General features: G+C 31.4%; 3 protein-coding genes and 1 long non-coding RNA gene across 4 annotated transcripts; 2 read left to right on the top strand and 2 right to left on the bottom strand.

The window, feature by feature from the left end:
- The first annotated feature begins 6,909 nt into the window (after positions 1–6,909).
- On the top strand, positions 6,910–9,194 carry LOC111710599 (uncharacterized). Its single transcript, XM_023484711.1, has 9 exons — positions 6,910–7,013; positions 7,083–7,125; positions 7,336–7,387; positions 7,444–7,465; positions 7,526–7,693; positions 7,869–8,127; positions 8,189–8,329; positions 8,613–8,686; positions 8,982–9,194. The coding sequence occupies exons 1-9, from the start codon at positions 6,969–6,971 to the stop codon at positions 9,192–9,194; spliced, it is 1,017 nt and encodes a 338-aa protein (XP_023340479.1). The 5' UTR covers positions 6,910–6,968.
- Positions 9,195–9,215: 21 nt separating this feature from the next.
- On the bottom strand, positions 9,216–11,357 carry LOC111710600 (uncharacterized). The gene is made up of 2 exons (XM_023484712.1): positions 9,860–11,357; positions 9,216–9,731 (listed from the first exon to the last, which is right to left on the bottom strand). The coding sequence occupies exons 1-2, from the start codon at positions 10,299–10,301 to the stop codon at positions 9,421–9,423; spliced, it is 753 nt and encodes a 250-aa protein (XP_023340480.1). The 5' UTR covers positions 10,302–11,357; the 3' UTR covers positions 9,216–9,420.
- Positions 11,358–14,545: 3,188 nt separating this feature from the next.
- On the bottom strand, positions 14,546–20,625 carry LOC111710604 (uncharacterized). Its single transcript, XR_002767088.1, has 3 exons — positions 20,047–20,625; positions 15,379–15,432; positions 14,546–14,590 (listed from the first exon to the last, which is right to left on the bottom strand). It is a non-coding gene; the product is annotated as an uncharacterized LOC111710604 (long non-coding RNA).
- LOC111710603 (short coiled-coil protein) lies at positions 18,143–23,434 on the top strand. Its single transcript, XM_023484714.1, has 7 exons — positions 18,143–18,218; positions 18,711–18,801; positions 19,102–19,211; positions 20,640–20,703; positions 21,229–21,351; positions 22,721–22,761; positions 22,893–23,434. Exons 1-7 carry the CDS (start codon positions 18,151–18,153, stop codon positions 22,987–22,989), a joined length of 594 nt encoding a protein of 197 aa, XP_023340482.1. The 5' UTR covers positions 18,143–18,150; the 3' UTR covers positions 22,990–23,434.
- The last annotated feature ends 858 nt before the right edge of the window (positions 23,435–24,292 follow it).

Below are 24,292 nucleotides of genomic sequence, written 5' to 3'. Positions count from 1 at the left end.
TGGGTGCACAAACTACAGTTAGGAATACTGTAAACATAAACCCCTAGTAGAGGGAGTAATGTTTGCTCCCATCATGATGGATTATTTGCGTTCAAATGTTTGGGTGTTTTATGCGCTCTTCACATCAAGAGAAATGTGGGACATTAAAATTTGTCGTTTTTTTCAGGCGTAATAATAGTTTTAGAGGCAGAATATTTATTTACCATTTTAATTGCTCTTATAACAACAATTGTTAAATATATGATTGCAAATAAACATTTTTAAAAAGAGCGAATTTAAAAAATCATCGATGGTCGGATACAAATCTAGATGTAAAACGAATTAAAAGTCCATTTTTTACACTCTTTAAGATGTCATAGCAACTTGCATTCTGCAGAAATAGATTATCACTTAATTTTTTAAAACAATTAAGCATTTTATTATAAAAATAACCTCTTGTTAACGGGCCAGGTTACGCGTACAATTTATATAACAAAAACACAATTAAAATAGTAAGAGGGACTGTATGTCAATATATCAGCTTTTAAAATTTGTCAACAATATATCTATCTAATCTAGCACAATATATTGCACAATAGGACGCACCTATTCGGACGCGCTGATGAGGATGCACTTAAAATGAGAACAACATTGAGGGCGAAAATTGAGGACACAAGTACGCACAGTGAGGACACACATTAAGGACGCATAATGAGGACACACATTAAGGACACATAATGAAGACACACATTAAGAACACACACTGAGGACGCATAATGAGGACGCTCATTAAGGACACACAATGAGGACGCACATTATTGACACACCATAAGGACACACATCAAGGACACACAATGAGGACACATGTTAAGGACACACAACAAGGACGCACATTAAGAACACACAATCGGGACGTACATTATGGACGCACATTGAGAATACACAATGAGGATGCACATTAAAGACACACCATGAGGACGCACATCAAGGACGCACAATGAGGACACATGTTAAGGACACACAACAAGGAAGCACATTAAGGACACACAATTGGGACGCACATTAAAAACACACAATGAGGACGCGAAATGAGGACACACAATAAGGACACACTAATGAGGACACAAGAGTGAGTCAAACCCGCGTAATAATTTCCACGGATAAGAAATTTTTCCTCAAAATATTTCCAAATAAATCAAAGAATTTGAAAACATTTCTTGCGCAAGGTGTAGACTGGAGTGCAGGGTGTGAGTTTATATTTGAAAATTGTAACATGCTTTCAAGTTCATTCATGGGCATCTAGGCATCATTAATACCTTTAAACCTACTTTTAGTCAGGTATAAAACATGAAGATTAAAATAATATTGAAAAGTATGCATACATGATACATATCATAATACATTTTGGAAAATTGGCTCTTACACCATAATTAATTCCTGCCCCCCCCCCCCCACATTAAAATTGATTTCAGTTTATTCTAGGTATCATTTGGGGTTATTTTGTTGTTGCAAAAATAACATTGTGAGCGGACGTTTTATTCATGGTTTATTGTACAGTACACCCTAATCAAATCAAATCAAAGAAGACAAAAAGAATTAAATAGAATAAAATATTCTCCATTGTAATTCACTCACCCCTTTCCTGTCCACATGCCTGTTGCAGACAAGCTTTAAATACAACTTAAGAACTTTCCATACTTCATTTTTCTACATAAACTTTTTTTTAGAATTTTAGAATCCTGAAAGAAAGAAATGAAGAAGTTTGTTATCTCATCTAAAAAAGATAATGTTTCCTGGAAATACAGAGCCGCCTGAAAATCTCTGTTACCGGCTAAAGATTAGGAAAGAAAGCTTTCTCAGATTAGTTCTCATTAGCTCTGAAATTCAGGCCTTGTAGCTTTAACCGAAGCATAGTGGAGTTGCAAGGTATTTGACTAATGGTCTCTACTCCAGAAGCATCTACAGATATTTTAGAACATTTAAGTTCTCAACAAACATGACGGTTCAAAGATCATCTTGCTAAATGCCTTATAAACAGGGATCAGGATCAATTTCGATTTCATGCCGGTGTTTGTTTGAAAAAAAAACAGAACCAGATCCCGATAAAAACCAGGCTTGACAAAATTAATGTAACTGCCTGCCATCTCTATACACCTTTAAAAAATATATTTTAAGAATCCCTTTGCATGATTTTTATACTTAATCTTTTTCATATAAACAGTATAAACAGTAAAAAGTATACTTTTTAAATCTTTTTAAAGGGACCGTTCACTTATTTGGGTAATTTCAGGGTAAACTAAACAGCCTATTCGCTGTTGATTAGTAATAGTCTTACTTTTCAAAGACAACTGTGGCCGGAGAAAAAGTCGATTTTTCGTTCAGAATTCGAGCGCAAAGGGATGGTCCCTTTCTATAGACACTAATTCATATTTTTTTCAGCATGTTGTGAATCAAAATAAATTTCGAATATAAAATTAAACTGTAGTATCTAATCGTTAATTGTAAATGTCATTATTTTTAATTTTTTTTTTGTTTTTTAACTTTCTATTTCTAAAATAACACTATTTTATCGCATTCAAAATTGTGTATTGCCTGTGTAAAAAGCTGAATTGAACGCGGCATGACAAATAAAAAGTTGTGCACATACGGGAAAAAAATATACAAAATCTACGAACCAAAATACGAGAAATGATTAATTGATTGTCGTAGAGACGTCGTCTTTGTAAACACATTTTACATGTTTAATACGGAATTAACGTAAATTTCTTGCTAACTCAAATATCAAAAGTTTTCAGATTTTAGTACATAATAACGAACACATAATAATAAAATATAATAAATTTAAATGTTATTGGGCTGCTGTTACTGAAAAAACATTAAATAGTGTCTATAGAGAGGGACCGTCCCTTTCCGCTCAAATTCTGAACGAAAAATCGGCTTTTTCTCCGGCCACAGTTGTCTTTGAAAAGTAAGACTATTACCAATCAACAGCGAATAGGCTGTTTAGTTTACCCTAAAATTACCCAAATAAGTGAACGTTCCCTTTAAAACATGTTCAGTTGGTTTAGTGAAAATTAGTGCATTCTTAGAAGAAATTTCATTACTAATATTTTTAAGTAACTTTTGGGTACCCCGAGGAGGAGGGGGTGACATAGGCTAAAAAATTTGTTGTCAAAATTTAAATTTTTTCGAAAAATTCAAACTTTTTCATCTCAAAATAATAATTCTTTTGTTCAATATTTTTCTACAAATATGTTCTTAAAATTTCATTGTCAACGCCAGGCACTTCAGCTAGTTTCAATTATTGTGTTAAAAATGGTGTATATAGGGACTTCTAGTGTTTATGTCTGATTAATACTGTGGGCGAAAACGTTGTTTTTCTAACTAAAAGTGTTTGATTGTTCCTGTATTTTTCCCTGTAGCAGAAATGCACTTACTTTAGAAAAGAAACCACAGTTTTTTAATTATAGACATGGATATCTAGATCATGCTTGACCAGACAAATCTTTAAAGGGTACCATATTGAATCGGACCTGCACCTTAGTAAAAGTAAAAGTAAACCCTTTCCTTATTTTATGAAAAATAGGCTTCCTGTTCTTCAATGTGAACAAGAATAAAACATCTCTAACTGCACCAGAGATGAAGGTTTACTCCATATACCGGATAGAACTAGCTTTAAATTCTTGGGTTAATGGCGCCCGAACTTGAATTTGAATATTAAACATGCTTTATTGCATAATCTTAAATATCTCATTTCTATTCCTGGCTCATTTAACTATACATATACATACAATTTACACAGTTGAAATGGCAAGAAACATGCTTGCTTCTTGCATACTTTCTATCAGAATATGTAGTTGGTGAAAAAAGCCTAAACAATTTTTGTAAAACAATCATTGATATCTTAAAATACAAATATTTGATATATTATTGTTTTAAAATTTAATCTAAAAAAGGAAAGTCTTGGTAGAAAATTTGTTTAATTTTCAATTTACTCTTAATATAGAAAAAGGGTTTTTGAAATGTCAAAGGTCGACTGGGTACACTGTTTTTAGACGCCTGATTTTCGGCAAAAAACTCTTGTTTTTATGGGCACATGCCATCTACAGTAGACGGGGATTCTAATTCTAAAACAAAGTAAAAAATCAATCCCCTTTAGTCTAGAACCCTGGCAGATTTAAGAACTAGCCCTTTATTGCAAAATATCTTAAGCAGTTTTCTCTTGTCCCTGCCAACTTTGCTGTCAATATTTGAAAAATAACATGAGATAATATATGTAGATTTTATACATCAACTATTTATCAATCCAGTTATTCATATATAATTCTATACTTTCCATCATCGTTTTCTATACAAATATCACAAATATAAATATTAATACCATCTAAAGAATCCAGGTTAAGAAAGTCATTTTTTGGAATAATGTTCCAGCAAACGATATTTTGACCCAAACAAATCTAAATTAGCAACAATAGTAAAGTGAAATTATCGGCAACTGTCCCCACCTAATCCTTTTTTCTGAAAAATGTTTGACAAAAAAAAAACATTTACATGCTATTATGCATGTATATTTTTTCAAATTTAAAGACAAAATTCCTAAAAGTAGTAACTTAAGCTTGTTAGAAAGATACAGTATGCAAAATTTAAGTTTAAAATTTTTTAAAAATAAAACTTTGATTTTCTGAAATCTTAATATCTAAAAAATAGGCATGCTTTCTACAGATTAAAATCAATTTTCTTTAGACTACAAATCATTTAATTGCTAAAGTTTAGGACCTGAGTATAACACCCATATGTTTGTGATCAGGATTGTTTTCTCTCTAAGAAATTTCTTCTAATAGTTGTTTAGAAAGTAAGTCAATTAAAAACTAAGATAGATAACAGATTACATTTTCCTTTTAACAGACGTTTTACATTTTACGCCTAATTCTTAGGTAATAATTTTCCCCTTGAAATTTGAAAATGTCAGTTGCTGAACTTAGAAATTCTAGACAAAAAATACAAGCTGCCGTTTGCTGGAGTGGAATTAAACATAGCTAGAAAGCTTGTAAATATGGGACCTGAAGGGGCTTAAGAGAGCTTAAGGGCAAAATAGCTGATTAGCAAAAAAATTGGATGATTAAAAAGTATTCAAGTTATCACAATATATATAATAAAACAAGACATTCGTATATATATATATATATGTTGTCTATATGTTGACCGATCGAGCTGAAATTTTTTGTGGACACTCAAGGGGGGCCAGGGGGTGTCATAGGCTAAACAAAATTTGAATTTTTATTAAATATTTTTTTTAAAATTTTTTTCACAGGCAACACCAGACCCTTCAGCAAGTAAGTATATAAAAGCTAATGAAAATAAAAATGCATTAAAAGCTTAAAATCCGAAAGTGATGGCTAAAAATTAAAGCCACATATTGAAAATTTTGAAAAACTGAAAGGTTATTACAGGGTGTCCCACATCAAATTAGACCAGGTCAATGGGTCTAAATTACGATTTGGGGGACAAATCAGAAAAATTAGGAAGAATGAATCATTTTAAAAAAATTTAATAAGGCTAAAGAATTTTTTTTTGCAGAAAATGCTAGATTTTTAGAGTATTATGTGCAAATTTTGGCGTTAAAGATTGGAGATAATCTAACATGATATGGGACGCTCTGTATATTAGAGAGATAAAATGCTTAATAATGAAGGGATATGTAGTCTGACTTTTTGACATTGCTGGTGGGGGATGTAATTCAAAAATAATATATAATTTAATTTATGTTTAGGGTGCACAGCAAGAATATGATGAATATTATGTATGCCCCACCAACACCCCTCCTCATTACAAAGTTGCATGCAGGAGTACAGTGTAAGCTCAATGCTGCTGAATCCTGTATACATTAAACAAGAAAACTAATTAATACTTTATATTTGTATGCTTCTGGATTATTTATTCAAATCATAAGGAATTCCAGATATTTATATAATTTTAAAACAGAAAATACAGCACAGACTTCTATTTACGAAAATAAAACATAGCTTTGTTTAAAAAAAGTACTGAAGTTCTTGAGAGGAAAATGAGGAAAACTTTTGGCTCCCAGACAAAAATGCATAAATAAGAAGTCATTTTTTTAGTTTTTCAAATTCCTGTTTTTGCACAGTTTGTATGCAAAGGGTGGAGAAATATGTATTGTTTAAAAAAGCTATCTTGTCACAAAATATTCAGAATTGTGTTATATGTTTCATATTTTATATTAAGTATATTGTATATTGTATATAGTATATTCAATATTGAATGTTAAATACTTCAAATTGTATAGGGCATATTGTATATTCTTGATTATACATTGTATTGGTGAATTTGGTTGTTGTAAATGTAGTGTATACTTTTACATTGAGGGGGGCTGAGGGGGGGGGGCCGATTATTTCCTAGAATATTCTACACATGTAGAGATGTATTGATCAATATTGTAAATAATCAAATGTTTTATAAATATGAGTCCAAGTGTTCAGTATGTTATTGGAGATTGGAAGGTTTACTCCCAAACTTATATTGTGTGAGGTATTTTGTTTTCATAATAACAAGATAAAGATTAATTCAAATTACAGACATACTTAGGGTGTACAAGTCCTTGCAGTGTGCATTTTTCTTCAAAATCATTAAAATTTAGAACAAAAGTTTTGAAAAAGTATGAATTATTTATTTGTATGTTTTATCATATTTATTTGTTTAGACAGTGCAGTGGTTGTCATGATGGAAGGTTTAAAGGCAATAGTACAATTATATTTAAAAAAATTATAAGTTACCTTTAATTTTGTATTTAAGGACTTAAAAAACCTTAATTTAGAAAATTTCTGAAAACAATGATTTCTGTAAACTTCTAATACATTGTTTTTATTCTGATTTTTAAAACCCTATATCAATGTTCTAAACATGAAAGTTTACACCATCAGGATACAAGTATATACAATTTAATTGCATTACCCCTTTAACAGCTAGAGAATATGAAGATATTACCAATACAACGAATGCGCACGGAGAAAAAATCGGTACTTAAATAATAACATGTTTACTAGAACCAAATTCAAGAAACTAATTGTATCAATTTCTTTCCTTAGATTAGTGAAGAAGATGACTGTGGTTTTCAACTTACACACTCAGGTTCATCAGGAAGAAAATAACTTTTAAATTTTAGTTGCTATCCTTGGCATGTGGGTTTTAACTCGCCCATAGCTTTCAGGAATAGGTTTAAAAAATATAAGACATAATTTCTGATTACTTAACATGGCACAGCTATTTAAGGTTTTTGTGCCAAACTTCCAAAACTTTTAGAAGAAGAAAAACATTGAGTTATTTTTTTTTTTGGGGCAGTTGATACTATGGCTGTGGCAGCGAATAGCATTCTTAGTCTTTTCAACATAAGGTGATTAGATAACTAACTATTTTTAGAGAATAAGATAAAAAAATCTTTTCTTGCAGGGGCAACTCAGTTTCACCAAAGGTATGTTTCTTTTGATTTTTTTAAAATAAAAAACCAAGAAATGTCAAAGATCTCAAATAGGTTTTAGGGCACAAGGAAATGAAAAGAGCATCTACTAGATGTCGACGTCATGATAATTTAAGCATGAAGGATCGATGGTATGAGAAGATTGGAAGAGAGGAAACTATGGTTGTGCTTTACAAAGCCTTATCACAAGACTACAATGATCGAAGCTTCAGAGAACTTAGGGTATAAAATTCAGGGGTATATATTAAGTAAAAAACGTCCCCCTCTTTTTCAAAAATCATTTTTTTTCGTGAAAAGTATCAAAAAGAGTAAAAAACTTGCCTTTTGATGTCCAATTTTCAATTTTTCCAAAGATCTTCAAAATTCATTCTTAAAAATTGATCATGAATTTATTTAGTTGGCCAGCGAACTTAGAAGATATTCTGAAAATCAATATGTTCTGGAGAGTGTAGAGGTTGGGACAGATTTTCCTGCGATCATAATTAAGAACAAGAGACTATTGAGCTCTTTCCACAGAGAAAATGTTACCGATTTAATCAAAAATGAGTTTGAAACTAACATTTTGAAGCAAAGTTATCTCTCTAAGATTGATACTGATTCAACCATGGTCGAGGATGAGACAAAAAGGAAAGATTCCACAGAATCACCAAAATCAGGTTTGGTCTTATCAATTTTGGAGAAAATACACAGAGCAATGTTTTCTTTAATTTTTTTAAGGCTACACAGCAATGAAGATCAACATGGTTGAGATCTCAGTTCTCTGCTGTTACAAACCGTTCAGGAGCCCTACTCCACCAAGGCAACAACAGAAACCTTGCTTCATTGTAATGGTTTTTAACAGTGTAGACTATTTAGAAGGTCCGGTGGATTATCTTAACTCCTATACTCTTTAAATATTTATATATACTAACTTGGGAATCCAGCTTTGCCTGCAAACTAAACTTTTATTATAAAAGTCAACTAATTCAGCTTAGAATATTTTAACCAAAACAAAAACGTTCCTGTCGTTTTTACAATCAAGATTTGAGGCAAATATGTTGAAAGTAGTTTTGATCCAGCATTTAAATAAACATGACAAACAAACAGACAAAGATTACTACTTTATAAATATAAATATATATACTACAACATAAATATTTAGATATGAAGAACAGAAAGAGCTGGAAAACTTGGTCTAACATTGCAAATATTCTTGAAAAACTGAATAATAATAAGGTCAGCTTTATCAATCTTTTTATGAACATATTACATAAGTTACAAAGGAGATATTTATCTGCGTATCTTTCTTTGATAAGTTCATTGTACATATGAAGAAAAAGTAAAAAGAAAGGTTTTTGAAATTTGACACTGGTTACGTAATAAAAAACAGAAATTTTAAGTGTTGTTTAAACAATCGGTAAATTATGGTTTTTTTAAAAGTACTTTGTATAAATAAGGTGGAAAAATTAGAAAGAAATATTTCGATGCAACAACAAAAAAACAAATAACCAAAAAAAATGTTTTTTTCCAGATTGATGCACAAAAAATACATTTTCTTGGACAAGAACGAATTCCTCCTAAAAATGAAAAGTGCCAAGTGTTTGCAAGTGAAAACAATCAAACCTATATCATTATTCTAGATCTCATGGTTAGACAAGATCAAATACTTTCATTACTTCATATTGTACAGTCAATTAAAGTAAACTGTACAGGATACATATCATTGTATTCGGAAGTTAAGTAAACCACACAAATTTTGTAATTGAAAAACGTTTTAATGTACTCCAGAAACATCTATTATGTATATTAGGGTGACACAGGAAGATCACCAAAAAATCAAAAATCAAAAAATCAAAAGGTGGATAGGTTCTATGTGTGATGTCTAACCTTAGCGGTGAAATCCAAAAAAATTTATGGTTCTAACTTTATTCTCTTAGGTGGAAAAAGTTTTTGAAAAACCTTGACTTTTCTCACTGTAGAACTAAATGTTTACCGGCCATTTCTTTAATATAGTTAGACCTAATACCCTCGCCTTCTCTCTGAACAATTTCAAGTCGCTTTCTCCTCACAGTCTCTCTGTTTAGACCAACTTGTTTGAGAGGGATTTCAAGATAATTAACTATTGCTGCAAGAAACATTGTTTGGTCTCTATAGCTTAGCCCACTTCTTACGCTGAGGGAAGTTGTTGCCTCCTCTAGTCCTTCTAGTGAGATATCTTTCTCAACTGTAACAAGAGTTGAACCTTTCTCAATTCTTCTCTTTCTGGAAGTCTCATTTAAACCTATTTAAAATTGAAGACAAAGAAAACATTTCAAATAGTTTAAAAGTTGGTTTTGCAGCTTGCCAAATGTAATTCTGAAAAGATTGGTATTTAAAAAAAATATGTAATGCAAATTTTAATATATGTACCTGAAATAGATGTATTTGAAGGACCTGCTAGGTTGACTTCTGATACAAATGTTTGGGTTTCATTATGATCATTGATGTCAGAATCATCACTATCATCATCATCGAATGGTGACTTTTCTTCTTGCAGTGACAAACCTTTATTAACTGGGGCAGGATCATATAAGATATAATTGGCATCATCTGGGAACGGATCACAGAAACCTTCAGCAGCAATCTTCTTTCTATACTCATCATGCCTCCTATACTTCTCAGTTCTTCTCTTGATAACTTCTTCAAGCTCCATATCACATTGATGGCTCATCCCCATTTTCCGAGCAGATCTTTGATCCTGCAAAAACTGCATATCCTCCATGATACTCTCCTTGGATCTTGGCATAGACTTATCATTTCTCAGCATTTGTTCAAAGTTGGGAGAGGCAATATCAAACAACCCATTCATCATATCCTTAAACTTTTGAATATTAACTTCATGTGCTGGCTTGGTTGTTCTCTTCTTCAGAATAGTTTGTGCCTGCTGAGATTATTCCATTGTTTGTGTAATTTCTCAAACTTAATCTTAATCGACTGCTCTGTGATGATTTAACTTCCAAATCCGCAAGATACCCAGATGTTTACAATCTTCCTAAGCACACATTCTTCTCCAGTAGCTTCATTGCAGGGTCCATCAAAATATTTACAGATCATGTCAGATGTATTCCTAGCCATGGAACAGGAAAAGTTGTTTCTTGTAGATTTAAACCTGACACTTTTGCCGCTGATTACATACTGGAAGTACCTTAGTACTGTTCCATTAGTTGGCATTTTACTTGAACTGATGTTTGACAGAGGGGATTTCATCAAATAAAGTGTTCTTCTTTGATTGTAATTCATGACACGGTGTGGATGAAGATCAGTTTTCCCCTTTTTATTTGGTCCCATTTTTGTTAATTTCTCTATTAACACAAGTTTTATAAATATTACATAAACTGAACATCATGTTTTTGTTCTGACTCGTCAAAATCAAGAAATTTTCTGAAAAAAGCAGAAACTGTTTCCACCTGATGCAATGGTCCTATCCTACCAAAATTTTGTCAAAATGCAGCCATAATGCCACATCACCCAAACAACCTATCCACCCAACTTTTATTTTTTTTTTCATCTTCCTGTGTCACCCTAATGTATATATTTGTTTCTTATAGCTGGCCGAATTGGCGACATTTTTTTGGGAAACCATGGATTTTGATACCCAGGGATAATAAAGAAAGTTTAATCGATTTTTTAAAACCTTTTTTTCAAAGTGTTTTCAAAATTCAACGGGCAACGCCAGGCACTTCAGCTAGTATTTTATATGGTAATAGAAATGACGTAGAAATTATGAGATGTTCAGTCTAACTAAAATTTCAGGGTTATATACCATACAATTTTTGAAGTTATAATAATAAATAAACCTCTGCGTTTTAAGGTTTTCCCATTTTGAGCCATGTGATAATATTACTTCAATGATAAAAAAATATTTCCCCTTCAAATTAACAGCTTTTCTTTGTTTTCATGTTTTGTGATTCTTTACTGTAGGTAACCTGGTTAGAAAACAAAGCTGCAATGAGATGTCGTCACAATTCTATTGTAATACAAGCATACGACTGTATTATTTTAAAAAATCCTAAAACTGGCGCTATGATATATTGTATATTGTATATTGTATACTGTATATTGTATATTGTATATAGTAGATTGTATATTGTATATTGTATATTGTATATTGTATATTGTATATTGTATATTGTATATTGTATATTGTATATTGTATATTGTATATTGTAAATTGTATATTGTATATTGTATATTGTATATTGTATATTGTACATTGTATATTGTATATTGTATATTGTATATTGTATATTGTATATTGTATATTGTATATTGTATATTGTATATTGTATATTGTATATTGTATATTGTATATTGTATATTGTATCCTAAATAATATACACTGCTTAAAACTGTATTTAGAACAAGCGTGTGTAGCTAGTAATGAAGTAAGTTGTAATTAAATAAGTTGTAATTAGTTTAACATTAAACTAAATAAACTTCTATCTGTGCTGAAACATTTAAAAATTTTAGTAAAACAATGCACTTATGTATTTGTATAATTAAACTACACAGTGCACATATATGTTAACTATTTAAGGTACATTCTACATTAAAGGGACTGTAAGCATAATTTTCAAGTGACTCTCCATGCAAAGATTACAATTCCTGATTCACAATGGTACCCTTTAAATCTTTATCTGATCAATAATGTGGATGTTATTGTCTATTTCTATGCTTGAAATCATCTAATCTTTATCTGATCAATAATGTGGATGTTATTGTCTATTTCTATGCTTGAAATCATCTAATTCACAAGAAATGTGCAAGTAAAGAGAATACACAATTGAAAATATTCAGTTTTCAAAATTATAAACATGAAATCTAATTCATACCTTATGAGGCAAAGCTATCTATGCATAGAGGGTTACTTGAAATTACGCTTACAGTGCCTTTAAAGGCATTGTTTTTGCTTTTAGTTTTAATGTGTATAACCAATCCTCATTTATGTTATTATATTATAAATTTTTTTTTTTCACACACAAAGATATAAATACATATATAAATGGTGTAGTTTATAATAAACGATCTGAGCAAAAGGGGGTTTCCCGGCCTTTGGGCGTATTCGAAGGTAGAACTATTGTGTTATGAATATTAGGATCAAGCATTGATCTCTCTCAAACTAATTTATTTAATTGATAGAGCTGTTAGAAAAATAATTTGTTCCCAAAGTTAATGTCAAATTTTTCAACAACAAAAATATTAGAAAACAAGACTATCCTAGATGCATAAAGGGCGTCTTTCATTTTAATTCAGCAAGTTTTCCCTTTTATACCTGACAAATAGAGTGTTGTGTAAGCGAAGTTTTTTTTTGGCTTGATTCTCCACATTGCATAATTTATGCGATGCATGTGGGTGATTATGTGCACCCTAATGCGCGTCCTCATTCTTAGTGCAGTCCTCAATATGCGTTCTCATTATTGGTGCAGTCCTCAATATGCGTTCTCATTATCTGTGCAGCCATAAATTTGCGTCCTTATTATTAGTGCAGTCCTCAATATGCGTCCTTATTATTATTGCAGTCCTCAATATGCGTCCTCATTATTAATGCTTCCTCCTTAGTGCGTCCTATTTGCTATAGTAAATATTTACAGCAATATTTATTAAAAATTGTTTATTTTCAAATAGATGAACAATAAAAATTACCTTCAATTTACTTCTGATTATTTTCACTTTATAAAACTATTTAAATCACTATTTGTCCAATATTTAATCTGAGCAGGGGTGAATAAAGTTTACCAGGCATTTATAGAAAATAAAAGATGAATCATATTCTGAAGCAAATGTGATTTAAAGTTACTCCCCATAGTGTGTAAAATACTTCATTCCACAAAGTTTATTTATTATTCATGACACAAAATCATTTCATTTATTCTGAAGTTTCAAATCAAGTGATAACCCCCTGAAAATTAAGAAAAGCAAAAAGAGATTACTTTGTCCAAATTGCATTTTAAATTTAAGAAAAGTGAAATTTCATGGCAAGAGTATATATGAAGGGTTTAGTAATAATTACCATGGTTATTTTTAATGTACTCTTAAATTAACAGCACATTATTTGAATTTTTTCTCCAAATTAAAGGGAGTGTTTGCGAAAAATTAAATAGGGTATAGAATTACGGCGAAAAATAAGCGCGTTTGATCGCTACTAATCTTACTTCTATCTGTTGCGTCTATCAGAAGAAAATTGTTAAAAACGACTCATACCGAGTTGAATGTTGCAACTGTCTCATACAAAATTGAGACAGTTGCAACATTCATCTTGGATCGTAAAGTATTCAATTTAATTCCAAACATATCTTTAAGATATTACAACCAATAATCATCGAAAGTTTTTCGACGCATTCGTGTATAGTTGATATTTCATTTTTTATTTTTTATGATCTGATGTTACTTTGGAAAACAGTTATGCCTGTTTCGAGGATTTTTGATAATAAAGACGACATTTTCCTACTTTTTAAGAATGTTTGAAAATCCAGCGCCAGAATAAAAAATATTATGAAATAAATATTAACTATATACGAATGCGTCGAAGAATAATCAATGACTATTGTTTATAATATCTGAATGATTTGTTTCGAATTAAATTGAATATTTTGCGATTCGACTTGAACGTTGCAACTTTCTGAATTTGTATGGACGCTACGTTCTTCGGTATGGGTCGTTTTTAACAATTTTCTCCTTATAGACGCAAAAGGTTAGTAGCGATCAAAAGCGCTAATTTTTCGCCGTAAGCCTAGACACCCTTTCGTTTTTCGCATCTCCTTAAAAAAAATATTTATAAATCCAAAACATTATAAAAGTTATATTGAGGAGGGAATGAAGAAGACTGTAAACACCCCTGCAAATTGACACTACTGCCATGTAACACGTAACAGCTGGCGAGCTAGCACACCCAGATAGTTGACCAGATTATCTGTTAGTAGCTGGGCTGACTAGGTCGAACTGACCGCAACTATGAGCTGGCGTCCTCACAATGCGAGGCTGGGAGTGGGGAAGGGAGGATTAGACAATAGAATGAGACACATACCGGCTGCAGGGGGTAAGGATGCAGGGGTGGGAGAACAAGGGGGGAAGGAGAGGAAAGTTTTTGTTTTCTACTTTCAGCTGAAATTACAGAGGGTAGATACTAGATATCAGAGATACTAGATAAATACTTTAAATACCACACAAAACTTAGCATGAGAGAGATCCATGTTTTGTATTTGCTACAATGCGCAATGGTTTGTGCACAAAAATGAGAGATTGTGTATTCAAGAACAATAGCCATTGCGCCCAATATATTACGGAATTGTAGCTAAACTTTGGAATTTGGATTCTTATTTTCTGAAAACAAATTATCAGGAAAGTGTATTCTTACTTCCCCCCCCCCCCCTCAGAGAAGAAAATTCAAGAAAAAAGAATGAAAAAGAAAAAAAGGGAAATAAGAGAAGAAAAAAGAAGCAGAAAAAGAAAAAAGGGGAAAAAGAGAAATACAGGGAGGAAAGGGAAGAAAAAGTATATTAAAAGAAGAACCATATTAATATCATGAGTCTGGGGAAAAAAATTCAAAAGATATTTCTTTCCCTTTCTTTCTCAATGGTGATATTATTACTTTCCCCAGTGGTTTAAGGGAAGAGAAATATTAAAAAGTTTCCCCATTGCCTTTGTTGAAGAGAAATTAGATATTTTGGAAAAGTTTCATATAATCCCTTTATACTGAGTCTCATTTCCCGTATTTTAAGTTCTAATGGAAGAGAATTACAGAATCTTTAGAACCTGTTATACTATAGCTCAGCATAGACTGTTTCTGGGGGGGGGGTGGGAGGTCAACACCCGTTGGAGCCTGAAAACCCCCTGGAAACCATAGATCTTAAGGAATTTTAAAGTTGGCACATTTAAAATTAGACACTAACCTGTTCAAAAAGTTTGCTAATGTTTCCTTCAGGCCGACTTTTATCTGCTACAGACTAAATAATTAAAATAAAAGTGGAAAGACGACATTAAAATTATCTTATGTTTGATTGATGTGATGACTGATGAATTGTGATAAAGAAAATAGTTTTAGCAGTAGTATGAAAATCAAATTACTAAATAAAATGGATCTAATGTGCACAGCAAAATTGCAGTGTTTTACGTTCATTGGACTGTTTAAATCCATTACTTGAGTAATATTATAACCGTCGTCTTCCCATTCTGTAGATTTATGGATATGATTACTGATTAATTTCTAGTGAAATGTCCGAAATTAAATATTAAAATCCAGCTTGCGTCTGAGGGATCCTTATCCTTATTTACCATAATGGGAGTTCCCTCCCCTACCCCCGCCCCACCCCCTCCTTTCTCCAGCTTTCTATTTCCTATAGAACCAATGGAGTCTGCACTACAGTTTTGAACCAAGTATTTCAGTGGTATTCTTGTTTTTTCATTACAATGTTATCTTTTATTTGAAGTAAAACGTGATCCTATTGATCGTTATAATTATTAACTATTAAATAATTATATGATTATAAAGAAAGAAAAGTTAACAGATCACTTAAGTACAATTTACATTGTACAAATGTACATTTAGCAACATCTACATTAATATTTACATTGAAAATCATTTTCATTGCAAATTTTAGTAAAATACATTGATTTGTACATTGAATATAGTTCACATGTACATAAGTACAGTTTGCATGTAGAACGTACATTAAGTACAACTCACGAGAACATTAAGTTCAACTTACATGTACATTAAGTGCCGCTTTCATGTACCTTAAGTACAAATTACATCATTACATGAAAATTAAATACAATTTACATGTACATTAGGTACAACTTACATGTACATGAAGTACTATTTAATTGTAAATAAAATAAAAAGTACATGTACATTAAGAACAACCTACGCGTAAATTAAGTAAAACTTACATATAAACTGACAAATAAATAAAAATCAGTCCATGTACTGTACTTCTACTTACTACTTACTACTTACTATTATGGGGATTTTTTTTATAATATCCTAAAACTTTTTTCAAAAAAATTTTCAAATAAATATTAGAGAAATATTGAATCTATTAAATTTACAATGTAAAAACAGACGACACAGTTAAAAATCGTTAATAGTACTTACACAAATAAGAGCAAAATATCATTCATTTTAATGGACATTTTATTAACTAACTGACACAAACGACAACCATAGCTTTCAGCTGAATATTTTTCAGTTATATTATTTTATATGGGATTTTCACCCACAAACAATAAGGTTTCAGAAATTGGTTGTTTAAAAGTAATCGTCTTTCTTTTTTTATATTTATGGTTTCCGTCAGCTATTAACTTCTTTGTTTATTTATTATCAATACTCTTATAATTATATTCTACCATTTATACACTATTTTGGAGGGAAAGAATCAAGTTTAATCCTCAAATCAAATTGAATTCTGGTCGGCATCAAAGTCTCATCCTTGTGTTTGGTCCAGTAAGCAGTAACTTTTTTTTGTATGAAACAATTTTCATTGAAACCCACATTGTCAATGAGTTTATTACTCTAATTCTATGAAGAATATTTATCAGAATTTAATCCTATTCTAGGCTACATTAATACACAATTGTCCGTACCTGCTTTTTCGCGTAAAAACATTATTAATATATTTTAAGCAAAGGAATTGAGTGTTTTGCCACGAACTCAAATCTTCTGATCCCAATATCTTTGCAACCTAATGATGCAAATCTTTGATATTTCAGACTTAGATTATTTTATCTATAAGTATTAATAGTTTGAAATATCTAAGGTCTACGACATTGGGTTACAAAGATATAGAGAATAGAAAATCAAAGTTTGTGGCAAAAACTGAACTCCTTTTCTATTTGATTTTTTTCATCTTTCACACTCATTTAATTTTTACACATTTCAAATTTATTGCTTCAGAACTTCTTACACGATTACTCGCTCATGATTTCTGCCTTAATCAAATACAGGGGAAAAAAGTTCCCAACCGTGCTAATGTCTTAAAACTTTGCCTCTGCATTAAAAATTTAACCAAAAATTATAAAAAAAGTAAAAAGTTCAGAGCAAAAATTACCTACGCATGAAAAAGTTGTCTTTTAATAAATATTTTTTGAGTCAGTACCGGAGTAATCAAAGTCCCAATTTTAAGTTTCCAAATCATTAAAAATCTTTTCACCCCGCCCCCCTACCTTGCCTTCCCTCGAACAAAGGTATTCAATAATGTCAAGTTTTTTATTGTCTCCCTCTTCAGCACTCACTAATGTTCTTCTTTTATTAAGTTTAATCTGAATAGGTTTTTATTGTCAGCAACAGAAAACAGAAAACCTGTACTGTCAATGGTGTACTTGATTTTCTATAAAAGTACTGCCTTACAAAGTTATTTAAACTAGGAGTGGGGGGGGGCGTCCACTTATACTTCCTTTTGTGGACTTAGCCCCTCACCCCTTAGAAAGTTCATATTCCCCTTTTTACAGGTGAAGAAATTTTTAGAGTATCCTTCTTAAACAAATTTGTTGCCGAAAAACACACTAAAGTTTTAGAATATCATTTTAACCACGTTTCAATATTCTAAAATACTAAATATTTAAAAAGGTGGTAAATAATTGCCACGATAATTTATGAAAAAATTGTCATTTAATATTTTGAATTTTGGGGTTAAAAAATAAATATGATATTTTTCCAAGATAAGATGGATTTAAGAAGACTGGATGATCTAGGAGAAGATGATGATAGTTTGTACACAGACTCAATACTCAGGTATTTATCCATAATATGTCCCATGATATTCACAAGGGTAGATATTTTCATAGACGTTATTATCCCCCCTTATTACAGTGTAATTTTGTAATTCAGCTTTTGTAATATTTTAAACAAAATATATAAGGAGAGTAAGTTATATTCATTTGAATTAAATTGTTTTTGGTTGCTATTAACAGGTGCAATATATAATATCCTTTATTCATTTATCTTTATTCTCTAAAATAAAAAACTTTATGGGAGGATTTCAATCCATTAATGTTGAGATAGAGGAATATGATGCAATTCTATGTTTATTAGCAATATAAACCTATTTCTCAAATACCTCTAACTTCAATGTTTGTAAATATTATGGCCAAAAAATTTTTTTTAACACTTTCAATTTAGAAAAATATTGGCATGTTACACTGCTTTTTGTTTCGACACACCGTGTTTTCACATGTAGGGTTTAGGTGAGCTAAGAAAAGGTTTAAATCTCTTTAAATTGTTCAGGGAAGACGATTCAATTCCTCTAGCAGATGAAGATGCATCTGGAAGAGTTGATGATTCTATGACTGATAACATACCTGAGGATCTTAGAAAGGTGTTTAGACATGAAACTAAATTTTTAACTTAATTAATGTTTAGGATTTTTTAAACATTAATGTGGATCCAGAATCCAGATGACATGGATCTGCCAAAAAAAGAATCAATATTGAATTTCAATTTATTACCAGGTTTACTATGTATCCAGCCCCTTTTAGATTTGAGGACCGTTGTAGGGTCACAATAACTTGATTGAACATTTTTTACTTATTATACTTATTACTTATTATATTAAGGTTGTTTTTTAAATTTTCCACGTGTGTTATTTTGATATGTGGTATATATTTGTACATTTCAGGCAAATGAATGGCGTAAGAAGGTTGATTTTGAAAGCCTAGATTCCATACCATCAATGCTCTCAGACAGATCTGATGGGATAGGGGGACATATTTCGGATCACATGAACAGGTAACTTTAAACACTCTTACTTTCAAGGTGAATATGTTCAGGTTAAGTAAACAAGTAATTTTATGTCCCTTTTCCTATCAGAGAGAATATGCTCACATTGTTTTTAAACACTGATATGCCGAAGGAGATAATAATATATGAACAGTTAGCTTTCCGGCACATACTATATGTACAGCGGACAAATTTAGATTTTATGAACAGACGAAAAAGTAGCTTTGAATATATTTAGATTTGTTAGATTTAAAATCTGTCAGCTTAGTTTAGTATTAAATAATCAGAATTTGCTTTAATTTAGAGATAATACAAACAGGTGTAGAATAACTGACTTTAAAAATTATAATATTAATAATATTAACAGTCAACATTTACTCCTTATTGTGGCTTATGCTCCCTCCCATTAAAGGGAGTGACCGACTAATTGATTTATTGACTAATTTCTTTTGAGAAATATCTAATATCTAATTAGATTACTGTATAATTTTTACTTTATTTTTCGTTGTCGTTATTTAATAATCAAAAAAAAAACTAGAAAACGTATTTACCCCCAAAGTAGGAATTTTGAACGTCGAATTAGCGCTCAAACTCAGGATTTACAGATCTTTAAAAAGTTTTATATGTCTCAAATGAATCAGAAAGAAGTTTTCCACAACACTGCATATTCAGTTCGACTACCTTACATAACCGGTCACTCCCTTTAAGATTTCCAATTGAGTGCACATTTTACAATGCATCTGAATGACCTTAATTTATTTTAACAAACAAGATTTGTGAAAATCAACACTAATAATTAACTTCACAAAATTGTTAAACCCTTCACCAAAATATATTCTAAAACCTGATGTAGACATGGGTTTGATCAGTTGTAGAATTCTCTAGTCCTTACTTGTTATTCTTAAATTTCCTCATCTTTTCAAAGTTCATCTGAAATAAAACACAATAAGTTTTAACTAAAATTATTCAATGTCTGAAAAATGAATGAGCCGGACCCTAAGGCATCTTAGAAATTTTAGTTTTCCATTAATCAAAGTCTGATTTTCTCCTCCCAAAACATAGGTCCACCTATAAAATCAACTTTTCAAACTTCAGGAAGAACTCAAAAACACTCTTTGTCTATGTAAATACTGTTTGGAATTAGATTACTTTATTTTTTAAACTTTGAAGCTTTCATGAATTTTCAAAATTGAATTCAGTTAACAATAGATTTCATTACTCCATGCTTTGCCCTCAAAGATGATTAAAAGCAAAAACAAACAAACCATTTTTTCATTATTAAAAAAAATGGTTGGTTTGTCGTTTCCTTATATCTAGCATCAAAGTAAAATGTCGCATATTTAAATACAAACTTTTAAAATGAAAACTGTTGAAAATGGTTATGATTTAAAATCTTAATCAAGCCTCTCGACAGCTTAAAATCTTTACATGATCTAGGATGTGCCTGGACCCGGATTTTTCTCCAGATGAGCAGGAGGAGAAGGCAAGACTTATTTCTCAGGTTAATATTATTGAACACGATACTAGTTTTCTTCTTGGGGTATATATTTAAAAATTATAAACCCCCTCTGCAAGTAAGGAAAATGAAAAGGGATAAAAATAGAAAAAGTTTCCATTAACGTTCATTTTTATTCCCAAAAATTATAATATTTCAGTAATAATTACATGTCATCCTAACAATTTTCACAGAAAATGACCACAAAAAAATTGTTAACAAGTCACCGAATTCTGAATTTATGAAAGCTTGTTGAAAATTTACTTACCACATGAAACATAAGCATATTTTTTAGTGATAGTAGAAATAGATCTATTTTCAAAATCATGACTCCAGAATGGAAAATAAAGAGAGATTTAAAAGATGGAAATTTGTACTCTTGCTGAACAGTTATTCATCGTAAAAACGTCTTACAGGTCTCAAATTAATCCTAAAATATTTCACTACAAAAATGCATTCTCAGGCCAACTATTATGCTTAGCTGAGCACTCCCTTTAACTACTCTCTCTCATACCTAAACTCTGACCTTAGGTCCTAGAGCTCCAGAACACCCTGGAAGATCTTACCAGCAGGGTGGACAGGGTTAAGGAGGAGAACCTTAAACTTAAGTCGGAGAACACTGTCCTGGGACAATATATTGAGAATTTGATGCAGGTTAATTAGGAAATTTCCCCAGTCATTAAAAAAGCTAAAATCAAGTGATCTTTCATGCATAGATGATATTGCCTGATTTACAACAATACTCTTAAACCTTAATCTAATCAAAAGTGCGGAAAACACCGTCGTTTTTCTGACTCAAAGTGATTATTTTTGTGAGTTTCTCCGTTGTTTCTTGTAAATAAGAAATAAACGGTTCAAATAAACAAAACATGGATATCTAATTCACACTTAATCAGACAAAACTTTATTGGGTACCAAAGTACATTGCCATCTTTGTACTGAGGGTCACTTGAAATTACGCTTACAGTCCCTTTAGAAGCAGGCATAAGTGGTTGAGGGATTATGTTTTGTATAAACATTGATTTACAAGAAAAGTATTTAAAAATGGTGTAAATTAAACAATATTTTAAATTATTAAAAATGCGAAGATTTATATATTGAATAAAAGAAATAAACACCATTTTGCAAAAGCACAATTCAAAAGTCTGATTTGATGGTGAAGAAATAAAACAGGCTCGTAGACAGGGGGGGGGGCACCAGTCCTCTTGCCCCCCCCCCCTCCCCAGGATTAATGGTCAAAGAATAAAATCAGGTGTGATGGGTAAAAAAGTGAGTTTGCCCTCATCTTCAAAGGGGTGTTTTCTCCCTTAAAAAGTAGTAGAAAATTTTCTTGTGCCATTTATATTCAAATGTTAGCAAAGCATTTCCCTTTTATCTTTTTTCACCGATAGCGACTAAAGACAAATACACAGGATGGCAGACGTCCCATACCCCCCCCCCTCTATGTACTACTCGAGATAAAAAACTGGAAAATGTGTAAAATGTTTAGAGAGTAATACAGAACTTTACACTATACAGAGGAATGCATTCTAATTTATAGTCCTTGAATCGGGACTACAAAGGGAAGTATTCTCAGGAGACTATAGTCTACTCAGGACTTCAGAGAGTATTACAGAACTATAGAGAGGGATACATTACATTATATAGTCCTTTAATCAGGACTACAATGGGTTAAATAGGGGACATGTAGTATACTTAATATGGAATAGCAGCATTCTTAAGGCCAAGGGGGGGGGGGCAAAGCCTTCCCCTCCCCCGGCTAAAATCCTGTATACGCGCCTGAAATTCAAACATTCTCTGAAGTACAATATTTCAACCATTCTCTGAAGTGCAATATTAAAACAGTTGAGACAATCTTCAAACAAAAGTACGTCTGAAAACTTCGCATTTAAAACGAAGTTTATAAAACAAAAATTATTCTTTCATTTAAGTACATTATTATGCGGACATTATAATCAACGTCTACAGTATATACTAGAAGTAACTACTAACTATTGATTATTAACATTTCAATGTTTTACAGGCAAGTCAAGTTTTTCAAGCTGTGAGTCCAAAATCACGGAGGTAAGTGTTTTAAAATAAAATTTAATCAACTTTTTAACATTCATTAGTTTAAAATAAAATACAATCAACTTTTTAACATTCATTAGTTTAAAAATAAAATAGAATCAAATTGTCAACCTTGATTATTTTAGGAAGCATAGACCTCCAAGTGGCAATATAAGCAGCGTTATCAGATGCACTGCTAAAGCAGTCAGAGGAGCGGTTGTTGGAGAACAAAAACAGAGTTAAATCAAACTTAAAATATTTATCTCCATGTTTTTAAGCTTCCGCCTCCATTGATTTTCAACATGCCTCAAGTTTCTGTCTCTTTAAAGATATTCCGAGTGTCAGCTTTACTTTTTCCACACTTATGATTTGTTTAACAAGGCCCAATCTTAGAAAAGAGAATAACGATCCACAATTCCTCAAATTTCTATACGTTTAATGATAAATATATTTATAAATTAACAGAGATGAAATCTCCATTACACTTGATAAATTGGAAAAAAAACCTTTTACAAACTGATCTGTGTTGGCATGTAAAAACACTGACCAGATAAAATAAACTTTTAATGCCTATAGAATCCTTGCCTCTGCTCTGAAATATTTTCCAACCCTAAATCTAAAGTTCACTGCTTTTACAAATGTTTGACTTCATTGTATAAATATCGTGCATAATAAACTTTAGAAATTATATAACTATTGTTTTGTTGGAAGGATTATACATTCCAAAGAATGTAAACACAGACTTTGTCTTCAAGCTATCTGAGGAATATATTACCAGTAAAAAGGCATACAGATATCAATTAATCAATCTTCTGGATACATTTACAGCTCCAGCTTTCAGTCCATGTGTGTCTCAGACTTTGTCTTCAAGCTATCTGAGGAATATATTACCAGTAACAAGGCATACAGATATCAATTAATCAATCTTCTGGATACATTTACAGCTCCAGCTTTCAGTCCATGTGTGTCTCAGACTTTGTCTTCAAGCTATCTGAGGAATGCCAACATTCTATATTTCTCGCGAAAACCACATAGAAAAATTTTTCTTTGAAAATCTTTTCTGACTGGAATCCTTTTATCTCCGCTTTTACCTTTTAAGATTTCGTTGTTTCCGTCTTGATTTAAACTTTAATAAAATATTTGGTTTCCTTGTGGTGTCTAGACTTCTTTCTTTCCAAATAAATACACTTAGCAAAAATTGTAAAACAGAAAAAAAAACTTGATTCTTTCAGTTGCATACATATTCAAAAGATGGAGATCGAAACCAATTGGCATTTTCTTATGATGTTTTCGGATTCCATACAAAGGAGGAACGGTTCCATTTATTTATTCAGCAAGGTTTATATTCTGCTGAATATGACGTGGGTCCGGTGCTCCCTGAACACCAGACCCACGCCAGGTTGGATAATTGTTTTCGCTCTCACTGCTTTATCCTTTTAACTTTTCTGAATTTTAAAATTTTCCTGCATCATTCCAGTTTGTAAGACTAGATTTTACCTGTTGCGAGGTTTCTATTATTTATGAACAAAAAACGTTTACTCAACAA

This window comes from Eurytemora carolleeae, unplaced genomic scaffold (assembly GCF_000591075.1).
Source record: "Eurytemora carolleeae unplaced genomic scaffold, Eaff_2.0 scaffold1079, whole genome shotgun sequence".
NCBI lineage: Eukaryota > Metazoa > Arthropoda > Copepoda > Calanoida > Temoridae > Eurytemora > Eurytemora carolleeae.
This window is presented reverse-complemented; position numbering and strand designations above follow the sequence as displayed.